The sequence below is a fragment of the Pseudophryne corroboree genome, chromosome 2 (genome assembly GCF_028390025.1).
Source record: "Pseudophryne corroboree isolate aPseCor3 chromosome 2, aPseCor3.hap2, whole genome shotgun sequence".
NCBI lineage: Eukaryota > Metazoa > Chordata > Amphibia > Anura > Myobatrachidae > Pseudophryne > Pseudophryne corroboree.
This window is the reverse complement of record NC_086445.1, coordinates 50,638,426-50,658,039: the sequence shown is the minus strand read 5'-3', so window position 1 is coordinate 50,658,039 and position 19,614 is coordinate 50,638,426. Positions and strand designations below refer to the sequence as shown.

Below are 19,614 nucleotides of genomic sequence, written 5' to 3'. Positions count from 1 at the left end.
ACATAGCCTTCCTCATCAAACATGCCGACACAAGCGTACCGACACACCACACACACAGGGGATGCTCTATTTGAAGACAGTTTCCCCACAAGGCCTTTTGGAGAGACAGAGAGAGAGTATGCCAGCACACACCCCAGCGCAATATGACCCAGGAATCACACAGTAACTTAGTGTTAACCCAGTAGCTGCTGTATATACTGTTTTTGCGCCAAATTTATGTGCCCCCCCCTCTCTTTTTACCCTCTTTCTACCGTGATTCTGCAGGGGAGAGCCTGGGGAGCTTCCTCTCAGCGGAGCTGTGGAGAGAAAATGGCGCTGGTGAGTGCTGAGGAAGAAGCCCCGCCCCCTCAGCGGCGGGCTTCTGTCCCGCGTTTTGTGTGTAAAATAATGGCGGGGGCTCATGCATATATACAGTGCCCAACTGTATATATGCTGCTTTTTGCCAAGTGGTTCCCAATTGCTGCCCAGGGCGCCCCCCCCCCCCCCCCCCCCCTGCGCCCTGCACCCTACAGTGACCGGAGTGTGTGGGTTTAGTGTGGGAGCAGTGGCGCACAGCTGCAGTGCTGTGCGCTACCTCATATGAAGACTGGAGACTTCTGCCGCCGATTTTGAAGTCTTCTTGCTTCTCACGCCGGCTTCTGTCTTCTGGCTCTGCGAGGGGGACGGCGGCGCGGCTCCGGGATCGGACGACCAAGGGTGCGTTCCTGTGTACGATCCCTCTGGAGCTAATGGTGTCCAGTAGCCTAAGAAGCAGGACCTATCTTCAGTGAGTAGGGCTGCTTCTCTCCCCTCAGTCCCACGATGCAGGGAGTATGTTGCCAGCAGATCTCTCTGAAAATAAAAAAACCTAACAAAATACTTTCTTTTTAGCAAGCTCAGAAGAGCTCACTAATGCCGCTTTCAGATCGCAAATGCCGGATCCTACCCGGTAAGAGAAACGTGTACTTACCGGGTGGGATCCGGCATTTGCGCTCCGTTGCTGGCTTTCCGACCCGGCAATATACCGGGTCGGTTGCCATAGCAGTGGAGGGCGCAGCAGCAGCAGGGGCGGGGGTGGAGGCGGCGCCGGGAGATGAGCTCATCTCCTGTGCCGCCTCTGCCTATGCTGTGAATGGGAGCCGATTCGCATCGGAACGGCTCCCATTCACACTGCGCCTGACCTGGTAATCAACCCGGTAAGAACCCTTCTTTTTTACCGGGTTGAATTACCGGGTCAGGCGACCCGCTAATTCAACAAAGGACCTTTCACATCGCACACGGACCCGTTTCGACACGGCAATATGCCGTGTCGATACCGGGTTTTCAGTGCGATGTGAAAGGGGTATAAGTAGCACCCAGCTCGTCCGGGCACAGATTCAAACTGAGGTCTGGAGGAGGGACATAGAGGGAGGAGCCAGTGCACACCAGTATCCAATTTCTTTCTTAAAGTGCCCTGTCTCCTGCGGAGCCCGTCTATTCCCCATGGTCCTTACGGAGTCCCCAGCATCCACTAGGACGTTAGAGAAATAATATTAGACAGTACCAACAGGAAAGTGTAATTGTTTACAACCTCTCAGAAGCCGCTTGTTAAAGGGACGAGTACAGGGAAAAAAAACACTTATGACCAGCAGGGGGCGATAAAAAAAACTTGTATTCAGAATCTATCATTTATTGTTAAAATGTAGTTTGTATACCATATGAGGGCAGGATTGCAATATACCATGCCCACATGTATATAGTATACAAATAATTTCTATGTAAATAATGTAATATAGCCTGTGACAAAATGCAAGTAATCAATGGTGCTAAAACTCCATGTTTATCCCTGTGATATTCCCTGTGATATTTATAACCTTTCTGACAATACTTTGTAACCCCCTATGGAATGCTGCACTTGCCTCTAAAGATTTCCACAGACGGCTAAGTAGAACAATGGCTGCCAGGTCATGATGAATTCCTTCTGCTGCCTTTCTGCCAGTGGTGAAGTAAAGCTGCTGCACTCAGCTCAGAGTCATAATCATTTTTGGACATTTGTTTTTAAGAATATTGAATGAATTGCTTCATCCATCTAAGTAGCACTTTCCTCCAACATCAGACTTACTGGATTCCAAACTATTATAGAACCACAAGGAGAGGCATGCTGAATCTTGTAGTTCCACAATGGTTTGCGGACCACATGTTGCCCATCTGCCCCAGATTATTGTCAGCATGTAGGATACCTGTTTGTACGCAGGCTTCACTCCCGGCATTAACACTCGATATCGATCCACAAACTCCACAAAGGTGTAACGTATGGGGTATCCTGCCCTGCGGATTCGGATGGTCTCCATCATTCCTGAGTACCTCAGCTGGCGGATACACAACTCTCTGTCAAACAGCTGTCAACCAGGAAAACAGACGTTATTAACTGACAGTATCTGCAGGAAGTGTAAAACAACTGGGCAGTAGTGGGACATCCTAGATTTCTACCAAAGGGCATACTGTATGTGCCAGGATCAAGATGGCTGTGACTGCAGAGGAGCAGACACTGGTTCAGAGTTCTGTATATTGAGGGTACTCCTTGCAAAAATATAATAGAAAATATATAGCATACAGTATGCATCATATAGCAGTGACAAGACAACATTTAACATGAGGTAAAAAAGGGCTGATTTTAATGTTGTTTCTGTTGAGGACACACACATGAAAGCATTCACATCCAGCTTCTGCTTGCTCTACAGCACAGATAGGCAACCTGTGTCCTGCAGGTGCTGTATAACTACAACTCTCAGCATGCCCTGCCAGTTTGGTGGGAGCACACTGATTTGTGTTCTAACAGGGTGAGGTCACCCTCTGGCTGGCAGAGATGAGTTTTCAGGGAGCAATTTGAGACTCTGAGTGACTGCTAGGGGTATTTTTACTAAACGTCGGTTTTGCAAACCAACCATTTACTAAAGTCAAAACCAGTAAATAGTAGTTTTTACACTTCTAAATGACGGTGATATCTGTCGTTGTTTATTCATTTTGCTTTAGAAAGAAATTTACCTACTGCTGTGAGAGACTTGAGAAAGATAATTCCAAAGGAACCGTGCAGAGATGAGGGTGTTTTTTTACGACAACCTGACGCTTCTGATGGTGTTTATGCCCAATATTTAAAAGGGCAATGAATTTACTAGCAAGACAGGCCAAGTAAATGCATTGCCCTTTTAAATTTCAAGCATAAACACCATCAGAAGCACCAGGTTTTACAACCTGACGCTTTGTAAATGAACACAGAGGAATGGGTGAGGAGAAGACATCCATCATACATGGGGAGGAGATCATATTTAGGCTGGGCATTTTAATTAATAAGTAGTGGTGAGCGTCTTTTGGAATTAATGGAGATAATGGCAACATATACAGACGTGGACAAATTTGTTGGTATCCTTCCACATACAAAAAAAAAAAGAACCCATATTTTTCTGTGAAATCACCTGAAAGTGACACAAGGAGTCGGCATCCATCATTGTTTCTTCTATATGTAATAGAAATCAGACTCCGATTTTTGATTCAAGAAAATATTTGCAATAATATAACTAATTAAAATGGCAAGGACAAAAATGATGGGCCCAGCCGCTCCAGGTAATGCAAGGAGGTGTGGCCAGCCCCCAGGTAATGCAAGGAGGTGTGGCCAGCCCCCAGGTAATGCAAGGAGGTGTGGCCAGGGGATGCGGTCAAGATCCTGCCGGATGGGATCCCGGCGGTCGGAATTCCGACACCGGGATCCTGACCGGCACAATCCTGGCATATTCTCCCTCTGTGGGTGTCCACGACACCCATAGAGGGAGTATAACTTAGTAACATAGTATCTAAGGTTGAAAAAAGACAATTGTCCATCGAGTTCAACCTATTTGTGGTCTCCTATGCACGATTATTTTGTAGAAAATTTTGGCTGAAGTTGATGACTGCCGTTACGTTTTATCCCTCATTTTTATAATAACCATAGTGCGTGACTATGCCCCGTAACCCTGTATATCCTTATCCATTAGGAATTTATCTAACCCATTCTTAAAGGTGTTGACTGAGTTGGCCATTACAACTCCCTCAGGCAGGGAATTCCAAACACGTATCGTCCTTACCGTAAAAAAGCCTTTACGCCGTATTGTGCGGAATCTCCTCTCCACTAACCTGAGCGAGTGTCCACGAGTTCTCTGTGTTGATCTAACCAAAAACAAGTCCTGCGCAAGATCTGTATATTGTCCCCTTATATGTTTGTAAATGTTGATCATGTCCCCTCTTAATCTTAATAAATTAGTGTGCCGAGCGCAGCGAGGCACCTTTGGCGGCAAGGGGCTGCGTTGCGCTTGCCCCCCCCTGTCGGGATTGTGCTGGTCGGGATCCCGGTGTCGGTATTCCGACCGTCGGGATCCCGTCCGGCGGGATCTCGTACTGATCCCGTGTCCAGCCCCCATTCTTAGTAAATAGCAGCAGTCACTCCTCTCTCTCCCCGCTGCAAGTGCCGCCACTATTTACAATGAGGGGGGGGAGGGCAGCAGGCCCGGGCCCAGGTAAAGAGTAAACGATCCACCTCCTCTTGGCACCACTGATCCTAATGTTTTGTTGCTCAACCATTAGAGACAATCACTGCAATCTAGCATTTTCTGTAGCTCCCAGGGAGACTTCTGTACCTGTAAGCAGGTAGTTCCGCCCACTCTCTGGCTCTGGCTGTCTCAGGTGTGATGGGTGCCTTCTCCAGACCGCATGTTCCAGCTCTTTACATAGATGTTCCGTAGGATTTAGATCAGGCCATAGAGGCCACTTCAGAACAGTCCAAAATTCTGTTCAGATCAATTCTTTGGAGGTTTTAGCTGTTTATTTTGGGTCATTGGACCTTTTTCAGCATCAGTAACATAGCAGAATCTGCTACTGAAAAAATCTCATGCTGGGGGGCCGCCCAGCGCAGGGTAGGACACCGCCCAGCAGGAGAAGCGCCGCCCTGTTCTGCGATCGCAATCTAATTGTTGATCGTTTCGCAATTAGATCCCAATTGCAGCAATAAGTGTCGATCCTTCTCGGGATGCAATCGCATTGTGAAGGTTCACACATACGCTGTACGGCGGCTACGCATAGGGTCATTATTCCGCTGGAGTACCCATGACCTGCAACTGAGACAGCGCTTTCTCACAGCGGGCAGTATGTTATACTCCATCACACCTTGATAGCCCTGAGATTTAATTGTGCCCGGTATAGATTCAAGGCACCCCGTGCCAGACGGGTGTGTATTATTAGATCTACACTAAAAAGGGCCACAGTCAATTGGTCTACCACTAATGGTAAGCATGCAACAGGGTCGAAAGGTCGACATTGAATAGGTAGACAGAGGAAACGGTCGACAGGGTCAAAAAGTTGACAATTTTTTTTTATTTTTTGGGGTTTTTTTTTTTAATACTTTTCTGCCACAAACAAGCCCCATTACAGTAGCATGTCCCCTTGCATGGCTCGCTGCTTCGGGCAAGGGGTCTCACCCTGTTACCGCTGAGCTTGGCGCAGGTTACTATTCCCAATCGTAGTTTATGTGGATGGTAAAGTATGAAAAAGTTGGGGGGGAAAAAATATATTTTTTTAAATATCTGGTGTCTACCATATGTGTGTCGACCATTGTCACGTCGACCTTTTGACCATGTTGACATTTTGACCCTGTCGCCCTAATGTATGTCTACCATTCGTGGTGGACCTATTGACTGTAGATCTTTCTAGTGTAGATTTATAGTCCGGATACCGTGCTAGATGCAGCAAAGCAGCCACAAAACATAACCAAGCCTCCGCCATGTGTCCAGAAGGCCTGGTGTTCTTTTTCTTGAAAGCTTAACTTTTTGTCTGTGAACATAGAGCCGATTGCCAGAAAGCTCCAGTTTTGACTCATTTGTCCAAAGGACATTCTCACAGAAGCATTGTGTCCATGTGCATTTTAGCAAATTGACACAGTTCTGGATTTTATTTATTTTTGCTTTTTAAAAAGAGGCGTCCTCCTGGGTCTTCTTCAATGGGGCCCACTGTCACTCAGAAAGCATTGGATGATGCAATTAAACACTGACATAGCTTCACCTTGTAGGTCAGCTTGTTTCCTTCTGTTTAATCTGGTGTTGATTTTCCTCTTGCGGTCGCATCTAGAGAGGTTGGCTGTAATATTTACAACTATAGTCACAGTAACATCTAGCTGCTTGCTGATGGTCTTATAGTCTATACCTGTAATGTGCTTGTCTATAATTTACTTTCTGATGTCCTCAAGTTGACTCTCTCTTTTGCTTTTTCTGGACCACAGTGTGATGCACACGATGATACCAAACAGCAGAATGACTACTTTTCTCCATTTAAATAGGCTAAATGACTCATTAGAAAATGAAAAACATGTTTGATGCTAAATCAAGACAGCAATTAGTTTGAAATATCACTATAATCCAATTGCTTATTATTTTTTCTAAGGGGTACCAACAAATCTGTCCAGACCATTTTAGAATATCCTTGGAGAATAAACAATACTTTATCTCTTTTCGCAGTTTATTTGCTTTATTCTATGATATCCCAAAGGCTTGTACTGTAGGTATACATGAAACAACAGCTTTTAATTTCACCACTTTTCAGGAATAATGAAGCATTGTTTCAATGAACTGTAAGGGTAGTACCAACAAACTTGTCCACATCTGTATAAACACTCACACCCATCATGCAAACAGGGGAGAACATACAAACCCCACACACATAGGGCCTGATTCAAATTTGCATATCTATCCTGGTATGTGCACTCGTGCATAGGGGGATGTAGATTATAAACTACAAACAGCAAGTACTGAAGTCAATGACAAATATTCTGTTTACAGCATTATGTAATTAGTGGCGCTATATACAAAAATAACTGCTGCTTATATAGAAAAGAATAGATCACCTACATATTCTATTCAGTCCTCTAAGGGGTTAAATGAAGAAAAAAACATATTAGAGTGTCACAGTTCCTGTATATTTATTAGCGCAGTAAATAAAAGCCTCATTGGACGACAGAACAGGATGTCTTTACCGACGCGCTACCAGTAAATCTGAACATTCTATGCAGATAAGAATATTTCTGATATAAAACACTTCCTCCAGTCACAGTGTTACATCTCTGTCCTGTCCAGAACCGCTCACAATAAACATATCAGATAGGGATTTCCTCCAGGGGACCTTCACACTGCTTCCTATTGCTATCAGCACACTTTCATCCTAAATCCCCAAACACTGCGCCCTATTGTTATATACTGTTATTGTATAATGTAGCTGTGTAACAGGATAGGCCATTCTCTGCTCCTCAGCCTCTGTCACTTGTTCTTATTGACATTACTGACAGGCAGGTACAAAGCATACAGGACGCCATCTTTATAACCTTGGTACAGCCTCATCTAGAATACTGCGTTCAGTTACAGGCTGTACAAAGAAGGGCAACTAACATGGTGCATGGCCTACATCACCAAACTTAACCGGAAAGACTAAACAATCTTAATCTTAATATATATATATATATAGTTTGGAGCAGAGAAGGGTAAAAGTGAACATGATAGAAACTTTAATATATATCAAGGGTTTTACCAAGGCACAGGAGGGAGACATTTTTCACAGGAAGAAGTACTAGAACACGAAGACATTCGCTGACACTAGAGGGAGATAGGTTCAGGGGAAATCTGAGGAAGAATTACTTCACAGAAAGGGTTGTGGATACGTGGAATAGACTCCCGTTAGACGTGGTAGAGGCCTAGACAGTAGAGCAATTTAATCATGCTTAGGATAGACATAAGGATATCCTTACAGAGTACTATGGATCAAATTGGGTTGAGGTCATTATAAGGTTACAAAGGGGCAGACTAGAAGGGCCACGTGCTTCTTATCTGCCGTCACAGTCTACAGTCTATATGTGTCTGTCTCTGAGGAATGGCTTGTTTACAATATTCATTAAAAATTGTGTTCCTAGGCCAAGTTATCCAATTATTACAACTCCTGTAGAAAATATCAACGACTGGTGTGTGACAGGTACCAGGCCGAAAGGGGAGGTATAGTTGTTTTCCAAACAAAATGCGCCTAATTGTCCCTCTAGAGCATTTATAGGTACACAACAACTTAACGTTGGAAATGAGTTTGTTCTTAATTTGTGGTATTGTGGGTCTGACCGTAAACATGTCTTTCCGCAAAGAATGAGATCATCGCTTCATAGTTAGGGACATATTTATTATTGAGTAATAGAACCAATAATTATACCTTGTTGTGGCCTCCCTGGTTTTCTGCTTTTGCAATCGAAAAAGGGGGATTGCAGCTTATATCTCCAATATCTGCCGCTGTCCCTCATAGACGTCCTGCTTATAATTTACCATGACTCCCGATTAACATCTCCTCACCAGTACCAGTATATTTCACACTGTGTACCCCACACAGCCCTGGGGACCCCTACCTGTTCCTCCCATCCTGCTCATTTATATACTCCTATCCTGGAAAATCTTGATTATATCAGAAAAAAGTGCATAAAATACAACAGTTTTCCCTTAAAATCCCTCCCTGACCAGTGAGCTGCTTAGTCCAGATGTGTGGGCAATCATGCTGGGATCTGTAGTTCTACAATGATCGCAACCCATATGTCGCCTGCTGCCAGGTTAACCCTTTCAATGCTATCTACACCAGCTAGACATGACCACTAAACCATTTACTCATATGGCTGCACAGAATCATCATCATGTTACGTTTTAGGAGGCCAGGAGAGCCCTCTCCCCCAGACGGGGCGCACACTTACCAAAGGCTTCTTGTACTCATTGGGTTTAATGCAGCGCACAAAGAAGGGCTGACACACGCTTAGCGTCCTCATCAGCAGCTCCAGAGAACGCTTGAACTGACTGCTCAAGGTGGGCGAGCGCTTCCTGGTCTCAGCCCCCTAAAACAAAAAAAAGACATTGGAGTTAGAGGCAAACAGATCTGTGTCAGGAAATGGAAGGATGATAAGAGTGAGGGAGCCTCTTCCTCCCCTCCAGTGACACTGGGAGGGAACTGCTGGATGGAGCTCAGAGGTGCTGCACTACACTACAGGAGTAACCCCTGCACTGCCGCTATCACTGGGAACCGCTGGATGGGGCTCACAGGTGCTGCACTACACTACAGGAGTAACCCCTGCACTGCCGCTATCACTGGGAACCGCTGGATGGAGCTCAGAGGTGCTGCACTACACTACAGGAGTAACCCCTGCACTGCCGTTATCACAGGGAACCGCTGGATGGAGCTCAGAGGTGCTGCACTACACTACAGGAGTAACCCCTGCACTGCCGCTATCACTGGGAACCGCTGGATGGAGCTCAGAGGTGCTGCACTACACTACAGGAGTAACCCCTGCACTGCCGCTATCACTGGGAACCGCTGGATGGAGCTCAGAGGTGCTGCACTACACTACACGAGTAACCCCTGCACTGCCGTTATCACAGGGAACCGCTGGATGGAGCTCAGAGGTGCTGCACTACACTACAGGAGTAACCCCTGCACTGCCGCTATCACTGGGAACCGCTGGATGGAGCTCAGAGGTGCTGCACTACACTACAGGAGTAACCCCTGCACTGCCGTTATCACAGGGAACCGCTGGATGGAGCTCAGAGGTGCTGCACTACACTACAGGAGTAACCCCTGCACTGCCGCTATCACTGGGAACCGCTGGATGGAGCTCAGAGGTGCTGCACTACACTACAGGAGTAACCCCTGCACTGCCGCTATCACTGGGAACCGCTGGATGGAGCTCAGAGGTGCTGCACTACACTACACGAGTAACCCCTGCACTGCCGTTATCACAGGGAACCGCTGGATGGAGCTCAGAGGTGCTGCACTACACTACAGGAGTAACCCCTGCACTGCCGCTATCACTGGGAACCGCTGGATGGGGCTCAGAGGTGCTGCACTACACTACAGGAGTAACCCCTGCACTGCCGCTATCACAGGGAACCGCTGGATGGGGCTCAGAGGTGCTCCACTACACTACAGGAGTAACCCCTGCACTGCCGCTATCACTGGGAACCGCTGGATGGGGCTCAGAGGTGCTACACTACACTACAGGAGTAATCCCTGCACTGCCGCTATCACAGGGAACCGCTGGATGGGGCTCAGAGGTGCTACACTACACTACAGGAGTAACCCCTGCACTGCCGTTATCACAGGGAACCGCTGGATGGATCTCAGAAGTGCTACACTACACTACAGGAGTAATCCCTGCACTGCCGTTATCACAGGGAACCGCTGGATGGTGCTCAGAGGTGCTGCACTACACTACAGGAGTAACCCCTGCACTACTGCTATCACAGGGAACCTCTGGATGGAGCTCAGGGGTGCTGCACTACACTACAGGAGTAACTCCTGCACTGCCGCTATCACAGGGAACCGCTGGATGGTGCTCAGAGGTGCTGCACTACACTACAGGAGTGACCCCTGCACTGCTGCTATCACAGGGAAACTCTGGATGCGGCCCGGAAGTGCTACTCTACACTACAGGAGTAACCCCTGCACTGCCACTACCACAGGGAACCGCTGGATGGAGCTCAGAGGTGCTGCACTACACTACAGGAGTAACCCCTGCACTGCCGCTATCACAGGGAACCGCTGGATGGATCTCAGAAGTGCTGCACTACACTACAGGAGTAACCCCTGCACTGCCGCTATCACAGGAAACCGCTGGATGGGGTCAGAGGTGCTACACTACAGGAGTAACCCCTGCACTGCTGCTACCACAGGGAACCGCTGGATGGGGCTCAGAAGTGCTGCACTACATTACAGGAGTAACCCCTGTACTGCCGCTATCACAGGGAACCGCTGGATGGGGCTGATAGGTGCTACACTACAGGAGTAACCCCTGCACTGCCGCTATCACAGGGAACCACTGGATGGAGCTCAGAGGTGCTGCACTACAATACAGGAGTAACCCCTGCACTGCCGCTATCACAGGGAACCGCTGGATGGGGCTCGGAGGTGCTGCACTACACTACAGGAGTAACCCTTGCACTGTCGCTATCACAGGTAACCGCTGGATGGGGCTCAGAGGTGCTACACTACACTACAGGAGTAACCCCTGCACTGCTGCTATCACAGGGAACCGCTGGAAGGGGCTCTGAAGTGCTACACTACACTACACTACAGGAGTAACCCCTGCACTGCCGTTATCACAGGGAACCGCTGGATGGGGCTAGAGGTGCTACACTACAATACAGGTGTCAGGAGTAACCCTTGCACTGTCGCTATCACAGGTAACCGCTGGATGGGGCTCAGAAGTGCTACACTACAGTACAGGAGTAACTCCTGCACTGCCGCTATCACAGGGAACCGCTGGATGGGGCTCAGAAGTGCTACACTACAGTACAGGAGTAACCCCTGCACTGCCGCTATCACAGGGAACCGCTGGATGGTGCTCAGAGGTGCTACACTGCACTACAGGAGTAACCCCTGCAATGCCGCTATCACAGGGAACCGCTGGATGGTGCTCAGAGGTGCTACACTGCACTACAGGAGTAACCCCTGCAATGCCGCTATTACAGGGAACCGCTGGATGGGGCTCAGAGGTGCTGCACTACACTACAGGAGTAACCCCTGCACTGCCGCTATCACAGGGAACCGCTGGATGGGGCTGATAGGTGCTACACTACAGGAGTAACCCCTGCACTGCCGCTATCACAGGGAACCACTGGATGGAGCTCAGAGGTGCTGCACTACACTACAGGAGTAACCCCTGCACTGCCGCTATCACAGGGAACCGCTGGATGGGGCTGATAGGTGCTACACTACAGGAGTAACCCCTGCACTGCCGCTATCACAGGGAACCACTGGATGGTGCTCAGAGGTGCTGCACTACACTACAGGAGTAACCCCTGCACTGCCGCTATCACTGGGAACCGCTGGATGGTGCTCAGAGGTGCTGCACTACACTACAGGAGTAACCCCTGCACTGCCGCTATCACTGGGAACCGCTGGATGGTGCTCAGAGGTGCTGCACTACACTACAGGAGTAACCCCTGCACTGCCGCTATCACTGGGAACCGCTGGATGGGGCTCAGAGGTGCTACACTACACTACAGGAGTAATCCCTGCACTGCCGCTATCACAGGGAACCGCTGGATGGGGCTCAGAGGTGCTACACTACACTACAGGAGTAACCCCTGCACTGCCGTTATCACAGGGAACCGCTGGATGGATCTCAGAAGTGCTACACTACACTACAGGAGTAATCCCTGCACTGCCGTTATCACAGGGAACCGCTGGATGGTGCTCAGAGGTGCTGCACTACACTACAGGAGTAACCCCTGCACTACTGCTATCACAGGGAACCTCTGGATGGAGCTCAGGGGTGCTGCACTACACTACAGGAGTAACTCCTGCACTGCCGCTATCACAGGGAACCGCTGGATGGTGCTCAGAGGTGCTGCACTACACTACAGGAGTGACCCCTGCACTGCTGCTATCACAGGGAAACTCTGGATGCGGCCCGGAAGTGCTACTCTACACTACAGGAGTAACCCCTGCACTGCCACTACCACAGGGAACCGCTGGATGGAGCTCAGAGGTGCTGCACTACACTACAGGAGTAACCCCTGCACTGCCGCTATCACAGGGAACCGCTGGATGGATCTCAGAAGTGCTGCACTACACTACAGGAGTAACCCCTGCACTGCCGCTATCACAGGAAACCGCTGGATGGGGTCAGAGGTGCTACACTACAGGAGTAACCCCTGCACTGCTGCTACCACAGGGAACCGCTGGATGGGGCTCAGAAGTGCTGCACTACATTACAGGAGTAACCCCTGTACTGCCGCTATCACAGGGAACCGCTGGATGGGGCTGATAGGTGCTACACTACAGGAGTAACCCCTGCACTGCCGCTATCACAGGGAACCACTGGATGGAGCTCAGAGGTGCTGCACTACAATACAGGAGTAACCCCTGCACTGCCGCTATCACAGGGAACCGCTGGATGGGGCTCGGAGGTGCTGCACTACACTACAGGAGTAACCCTTGCACTGTCGCTATCACAGGTAACCGCTGGATGGGGCTCAGAGGTGCTACACTACACTACAGGAGTAACCCCTGCACTGCTGCTATCACAGGGAACCGCTGGAAGGGGCTCTGAAGTGCTACACTACACTACACTACAGGAGTAACCCCTGCACTGCCGTTATCACAGGGAACCGCTGGATGGGGCTAGAGGTGCTACACTACAATACAGGTGTCAGGAGTAACCCTTGCACTGTCGCTATCACAGGTAACCGCTGGATGGGGCTCAGAAGTGCTACACTACAGTACAGGAGTAACTCCTGCACTGCCGCTATCACAGGGAACCGCTGGATGGAGCTCAGAAGTGCTACACTACAGTACAGGAGTAACCCCTGCACTGCCGCTATCACAGGGAACCGCTGGATGGTGCTCAGAGGTGCTACACTGCACTACAGGAGTAACCCCTGCAATGCCGCTATCACAGGGAACCGCTGGATGGTGCTCAGAGGTGCTACACTGCACTACAGGAGTAACCCCTGCAATGCCGCTATTACAGGGAACCGCTGGATGGGGCTCAGAGGTGCTGCACTACACTACAGGAGTAACCCCTGCACTGCCGCTATCACAGGGAACCGCTGGATGGGGCTGATAGGTGCTACACTACAGGAGTAACCCCTGCACTGCCGCTATCACAGGGAACCACTGGATGGAGCTCAGAGGTGCTGCACTACACTACAGGAGTAACCCCTGCACTGTCGCTATCACAGGTAACCGCTGGATGGGGCTCAGAGGTGCTACACTACACTACAGGAGTAACCCCTGCACTGCCGCTACCACAGGGAACCGCTGGAAGGGGCTCTGAAGTGCTACACTACACTACACTACACTACAGGAGTAACCCCTGCACTGCCGCTACCACAGGGAACCGCTGGAAGGGGCTCTGAAGTGCTACACTACACTACAGGAGTAACCCCTGCACTGCCTCTATCACAGGGAACCGCTGGATGGTGCTCAGAGGTGCTACACTACACTACAGGAGTAACCCCTGCACTGCTGCTATCACAGGGAACCGCTGGAAGGGGCTCTGAAGTGCTACACTACACTACACTACACTACAAGAGTAACCCCTGCACTGCCGTTATCACAGGGAACCGCTGGATGGGGCTAGAGGTGCTACACTACAATACAGGAGTCAGGAGTAACCCTTGCACTGTCGCTATCACAGGTAACCGCTGGATGGGGCTCAGAAGTGCTACACTACAGTACAGGAGTAACTCCTGCACTGCCGCTATCACAGGGAACCGCTGGATGGTGCTCAGAAGTGCTACACTACAGTACAGGAGTAACTCCTGCACTGCCGCTATCACAGGGAACCGCTGGATGGTGCTCAGAGGTGCTACGCTACACTACAGGAGTAACCCCTGCACTGCCGCTATCACAGGGAACCGCTGGATGGTGCTCAGAGGTGCTACACTGCACTACAGGAGTAACCCCTGCAATGCCGCTACCACAGGGAACCGCTGGAAGGGGCTCTGAAGTGCTACACTACACTACAGGAGTAACCCCTGCACTGCCTCTATCACAGGGAACCGCTGGATGGTGCTCAGAGGTGCTACACTACACTACAGGAGTAACCCCTGCACTGCTGCTATCACAGGGAACCGCTGGAAGGGGCTCTGAAGTGCTACACTACACTACACTACACTACAAGAGTAACCCCTGCACTGCCGTTATCACAGGGAACCGCTGGATGGGGCTAGAGGTGCTACACTACAATACAGGAGTCAGGAGTAACCCTTGCACTGTCGCTATCACAGGTAACCGCTGGATGGGGCTCAGAAGTGCTACACTACAGTACAGGAGTAACTCCTGCACTGCCGCTATCACAGGGAACCGCTGGATGGGGCTCAGAAGTGCTACACTACAGTACAGGAGTAACTCCTGCACTGCCGCTATCACAGGGAACCGCTGGATGGTGCTCAGAAGTGCTACACTACAGTACAGGAGTAACTCCTGCACTGCCGCTATCACAGGGAACCGCTGGATGGTGCTCAGAGGTGCTACGCTACACTACAGGAGTAACCCCTGCACTGCCGCTATCACAGGGAACCGCTGGATGGTGCTCAGAGGTGCTACACTGCACTACAGGAGTAACCCCTGCAATGCCGCTATCACAGGGAACCGCTGGATGGTGCTCAGAGGTGCTACACTGCACTACAGGAGTAACCCCTGCAATGCCGCTATCACAGGGAACCGCTGGATGGAGCTCAGAAGTGCTACTCTACACTAACAAATGAATAATAATATTAATAACAATACTTATTTATATAACGCTCTTCTCCCAGAAGGCTTTACATTTGCTCAAAAAAACACACACAAGATACAAAATAAACGTAAGAATTAAAAACGTACAGAGATGCACTTTAGAGGCTAAGGAGGCTGTAATGAATTGCTTGAGTCTGCGTTTGAAGAATTAACTCTTGCACTGTTGGGCTGGATGGGGCTCAGAGGGGCTTATTGACAGAACCAAACTGACCCCTGCACTGCCGGTATATCAGGAACTCTGCGGCTATGTCAGGTAACACTGCTTCTCACACATTGTATATTTACTGACACACTGCACACAATGCACCACAATCACACAACATGCAGAGTGATGACATGGCTGATTTATTAGTGAAGGGATAGTTGTCTCATTTTACCATGGTTACCAACAGTCAGTAAATTTACTGACAGTCAGACGTGAAACATAGCAATCAGTAAAAATATGTTACTGACATAAAAGGTACTACCAGGGGCATATATAAAGTATAATGGGTGCAAAGTGCATGGTGCAAATGGGTCCATGGGGGGCCCACACCGCACACTCTGCACCCATTTTTTGAATACGTACCCCATACTGAGTCCCACGCCGGTGGCGACAGTGCTGCACAAATCACTGGGAAAATGATTTTTCCTGGCACTTGGCACATGCGCAGTAGGAAATGCACCGTGATTTGCTTGTCCGTGGACAGGGTATCGGCTGATATGACACGATGTGTGTCATTTACCTCCACCTCCATAATACGGCGCCGCAATTCCAGAGATTTTCTCCCCATCCTGCCCCCTTGACTAAGAAGCGGGCAGGATACGGGAGATCCATCTACTCTTGCTGGGGCCCGAAAAATTGGGAGAGTAGGCAACTATGTTTTAGCACAAAAAATGCTGGCGACCCATTGTTTGCAATTTTGGGGTCCACCTGTCTGCCATATCAATCCCAATCTAGAGGCTGACTCTGGGTTGGAAGTAAAGCAAGAAAAAAATAAGAACCAAGTACTGTATCTGGAACAAACCATGCCGCAATGCAAGGGGGGGGGGGGGGGGTTATTGACTGTTTTTGCATGCAGGGTACATACTGGGCAGCTTTATTCTTACTCCACGCCCCTCCCACATCTTAATCTCTGCACATGTTACATCTGCCCCCCCGCAGTACAGTATGATTTTGCCCAGGAGCAGTTACTTGCTCTTTTTTTTTTTCTTTACTCTGAGCTCAAAATCAGCCCCATAACTTTAATTAATAAGTAAACATTTGTAGTCATCGGACATTGTAAGCGTGCGAGCAGGGCCTTCCTACCTCTATGTCTGTCTGTTTTTACCCAGTTTTGTTCTATTACTGTTGTTCTAATTGTAAAGCGCAACGGAATATGCTGCACTATATAAGAAACTGGTAATAAATAATAAATAAATACATTTATTTGATATGTTTATGATTTGCCATGCCATTTGCTATTGAGAGTCTGTCCCTACTGCTGTAAAAACATACATGGCCACTAGTATTATTATGGGGACTATATGGGTCTGCAATGCTGTAAAGAGAAGAATTGTCCAAAGTTTGCGTAGAATCAAAGAATGTTATAAAAAAAGAAAGAAAAAGGGCTGCAGTGCCATTTATAACCACCAGAGCCCTTCTGTTCAAATATTGGGGGTCATTCCGAGCTTATAGCTCGCTAGCTACTTTTTGCAGCCGTGCGAACGCATAGTCGCCGCCCACTGGGGAGTGTATATTTGCTGTGCAAGTGTGCGATCGCATGTGCAGCCGAGCGGTACAAAGAGTTTGTGCAGTTTCTGAGTAGTGCAGAACTTACTCAGCCGCTGCGATCACTTCAGCCTGTCCGGTCCCGGAATTTACATCAGACACCCACCCTGAAAACACTTGGACACGCCTGCGTTTTTCCAAACACTCCCAGAAAGCGGTCAGTTGATACCCAGAAACGCCTTCTTCGTTAAATCCATAGCACAGCAACGATCTGCTTTGTACCCGTGCGACGCGCCTGCGCATTGCGGTTCATACGCATGCGCAGTAGTGACCTGATCGCTGCGCTGCGAAAAACGGCAGCGTGCGATCAGGTGAGAATGACCCCCATTATATTTGTTATTATTTATTTTTATTTTTTATATTTATTTTCATTAACAGTTATCCAGTAAATGTGGAAAAAACAATGTAATACCCCTTTTAGACCGCATATCGCAGGTCGCACCCGGGACATGTACACGTGTCCTTCCTAGGTGCGACCCACTTTTGACCCCTTGCAGACAGACGTCCCTAACCGCATATTGCTGGGCTGGTGACGTCAGCTCTGACGCTTGCGGTGGTGGTATGAAATCATCTCCAAGCCTCTCCTCTTCCTTTAGTGTGAAGGGTCGTGTTCAACCCTGGTCGCTACCTGAGTTGAACTACTGGGTCGCTCGACCTCGGATTATTTCAACTGGACCCTTTCAGACTGCACAGCAACCCAGGTTCACGTGCAATAACCTGGGTTATTGCTGGCTGTCTGAAAGGGGTATTAATGTGGGTGGTTCCAGGTAATAAGCTAATTTAACCTGGGAATGGCCTATCCAGTGGGAGTATAACCAGAAGAGGGGGAAGCTTAGTATAATAAGAAAGGGGAGTGCCTTAGCAAGCGTGAGTGTAGCAAGAAGAGGGTGTGGCTTACTAAGCAAGTGGCAGTATGGGCATTAGAGGGAGGAGCTTATCATTAACTTGCTACATTACTGAAAATGGGAGTGGCTTAGTAGGAAAATGAGCAAGAAAAAGTAGAGGTAAAGGGGTAAATTCTGTGTTACATTTTCTTTACAGTAAGATTATTACTGTCTAAGTTCTGGTGTGCTGTACATGTGTATTCTTATATTGCTGTGGAAAGTGATTACTACTGGGCTACCAGTATTTAAAACTTATCGCCACCTTAAGGATAATATTGATAAATAGCCCCCATGACTTACAGGCACCATTCCCTTTCTCTTCATGCATATAAGTAGGGATGCTGCTGATTCACACTCAGTCTAGTTTTCTGCATCCAGACCTGTAAGTATCTGCTGCAGCCATTGCCTCCGTCCTGCCCAGTGATCTGGAACAGTTACTGTGCCTCTTCCCCATGTCCAGCCATGGCTATCTAGCGCAGATCCCCACTTCTGGCACCAAATGTTGTTTTAGAAATTTCCAACTTGTTTCCCTACACTGAACAATTTTTGCTACATTTGCATTATATTCGTGCTTCTGTTTCAGACATTCAAAATACAACAAAAGGGCTCAATACTGTATATGTAACACACCAAACTAAGGCAGCACTAGGTGATCAAATACCAACAATACAAACAACATTTATATATATATATATATATATATATATATATATATATATATATATAGTATAAATGTATTACACACTGGTGCTACACAGTACATGTGACTGGGGCAGGAGCAGTTCATACAACAGAGAACGTTGCTTTACCTTTGCAGGAGGGGTAGATGATTGGCCAAAAGCACTGCTGAGATAGCCACAGAGAAACTACAGGACAGGAACACAGGAGGGACGATAGGAGAGAGAGACAGAGAGAGAAAGACATACATGGAGACTGGTCAGTATGAGGATTAGCAGAAGTGCAGTTACAAGCAGGGTGGGGGCAGCTGATGTCCCAGAATCTATACCTCCCAACCATCCCAATTTCTGAGGGACAGCCCTGACTCAGAGCCGGCCTTAGGCATAGGCAAACTAGGCAATTGCCTAGGGCATTTGATATGCCATGGGGCATCAGCAGCTTCTGCTGATTAAAATGATATGCGGCATTCCTATATTCTGTGTGTAGCATTTCATATGCAGATAAAGCCACAGTCGCACAAAGTATATAGGCATGCCACATATCATTTTAATCAGCAGAAGCTGCTTGTGCATCCTAACCACATAGCAATGCAAATAAGATGCATTTTCATTAAAAAAAGGTGCCAGATGTTAGCATTGAGGCAATATTTATGACACATCTGTATCCAAGCAGAGGCAGAGGTCACAGTGTTAGTGGCAGTGTGAGTGCTGTGTGCATGTGAGTGGGTTGGTTGTGCAGTAGTGTTCAGAATATGTGTAAGGAGCATTATGTGTGTCATGTAAAAATGCATTAAAGGGTACTACTGTATGTGTGTCATTATGTGTATAGAGGCACTAATAATGTGCAGCAAATGTGTGTCATTATGTGTATAAGGGCATTAATAATGTGCAGCATATGTGTAAGGGACATTATGTGTAAAAGGGCATTAATAAAGGTTGTCATAATGTGTAAGGCGCATTATGTTTATAAGGACATTATTAATGAGTCTCATATGTGTAGGGGCATTACTGTGTG

General features: G+C 48.3%; 1 protein-coding gene across 6 annotated transcripts in view; it reads right to left on the bottom strand.

Annotated features, from left to right (window-relative positions):
• Nucleotides 1-19,614, bottom strand: part of MYO7A (myosin VIIA) — a 310,031-nt gene that overhangs the window by 87,379 nt on the left and 203,038 nt on the right. For 4 of the 6 annotated variants that reach the window (XM_063951274.1, XM_063951272.1, XM_063951275.1 and 1 more), the window contains 3 exons: nucleotides 18,732-18,788; nucleotides 8,747-8,884; nucleotides 2,199-2,357 (listed from right to left, as the gene is read on the bottom strand). In XM_063951274.1, coding sequence (XP_063807344.1) covers nucleotides 2,199-2,357; nucleotides 8,747-8,884; nucleotides 18,732-18,788 — 354 coding nt within the window. The remainder of the gene's footprint in view (nucleotides 1-2,198; nucleotides 2,358-8,746; nucleotides 8,885-18,731; nucleotides 18,789-19,614) is intronic. The other 2 variants (XM_063951273.1, XM_063951276.1) reach the window with 2 other exon arrangements.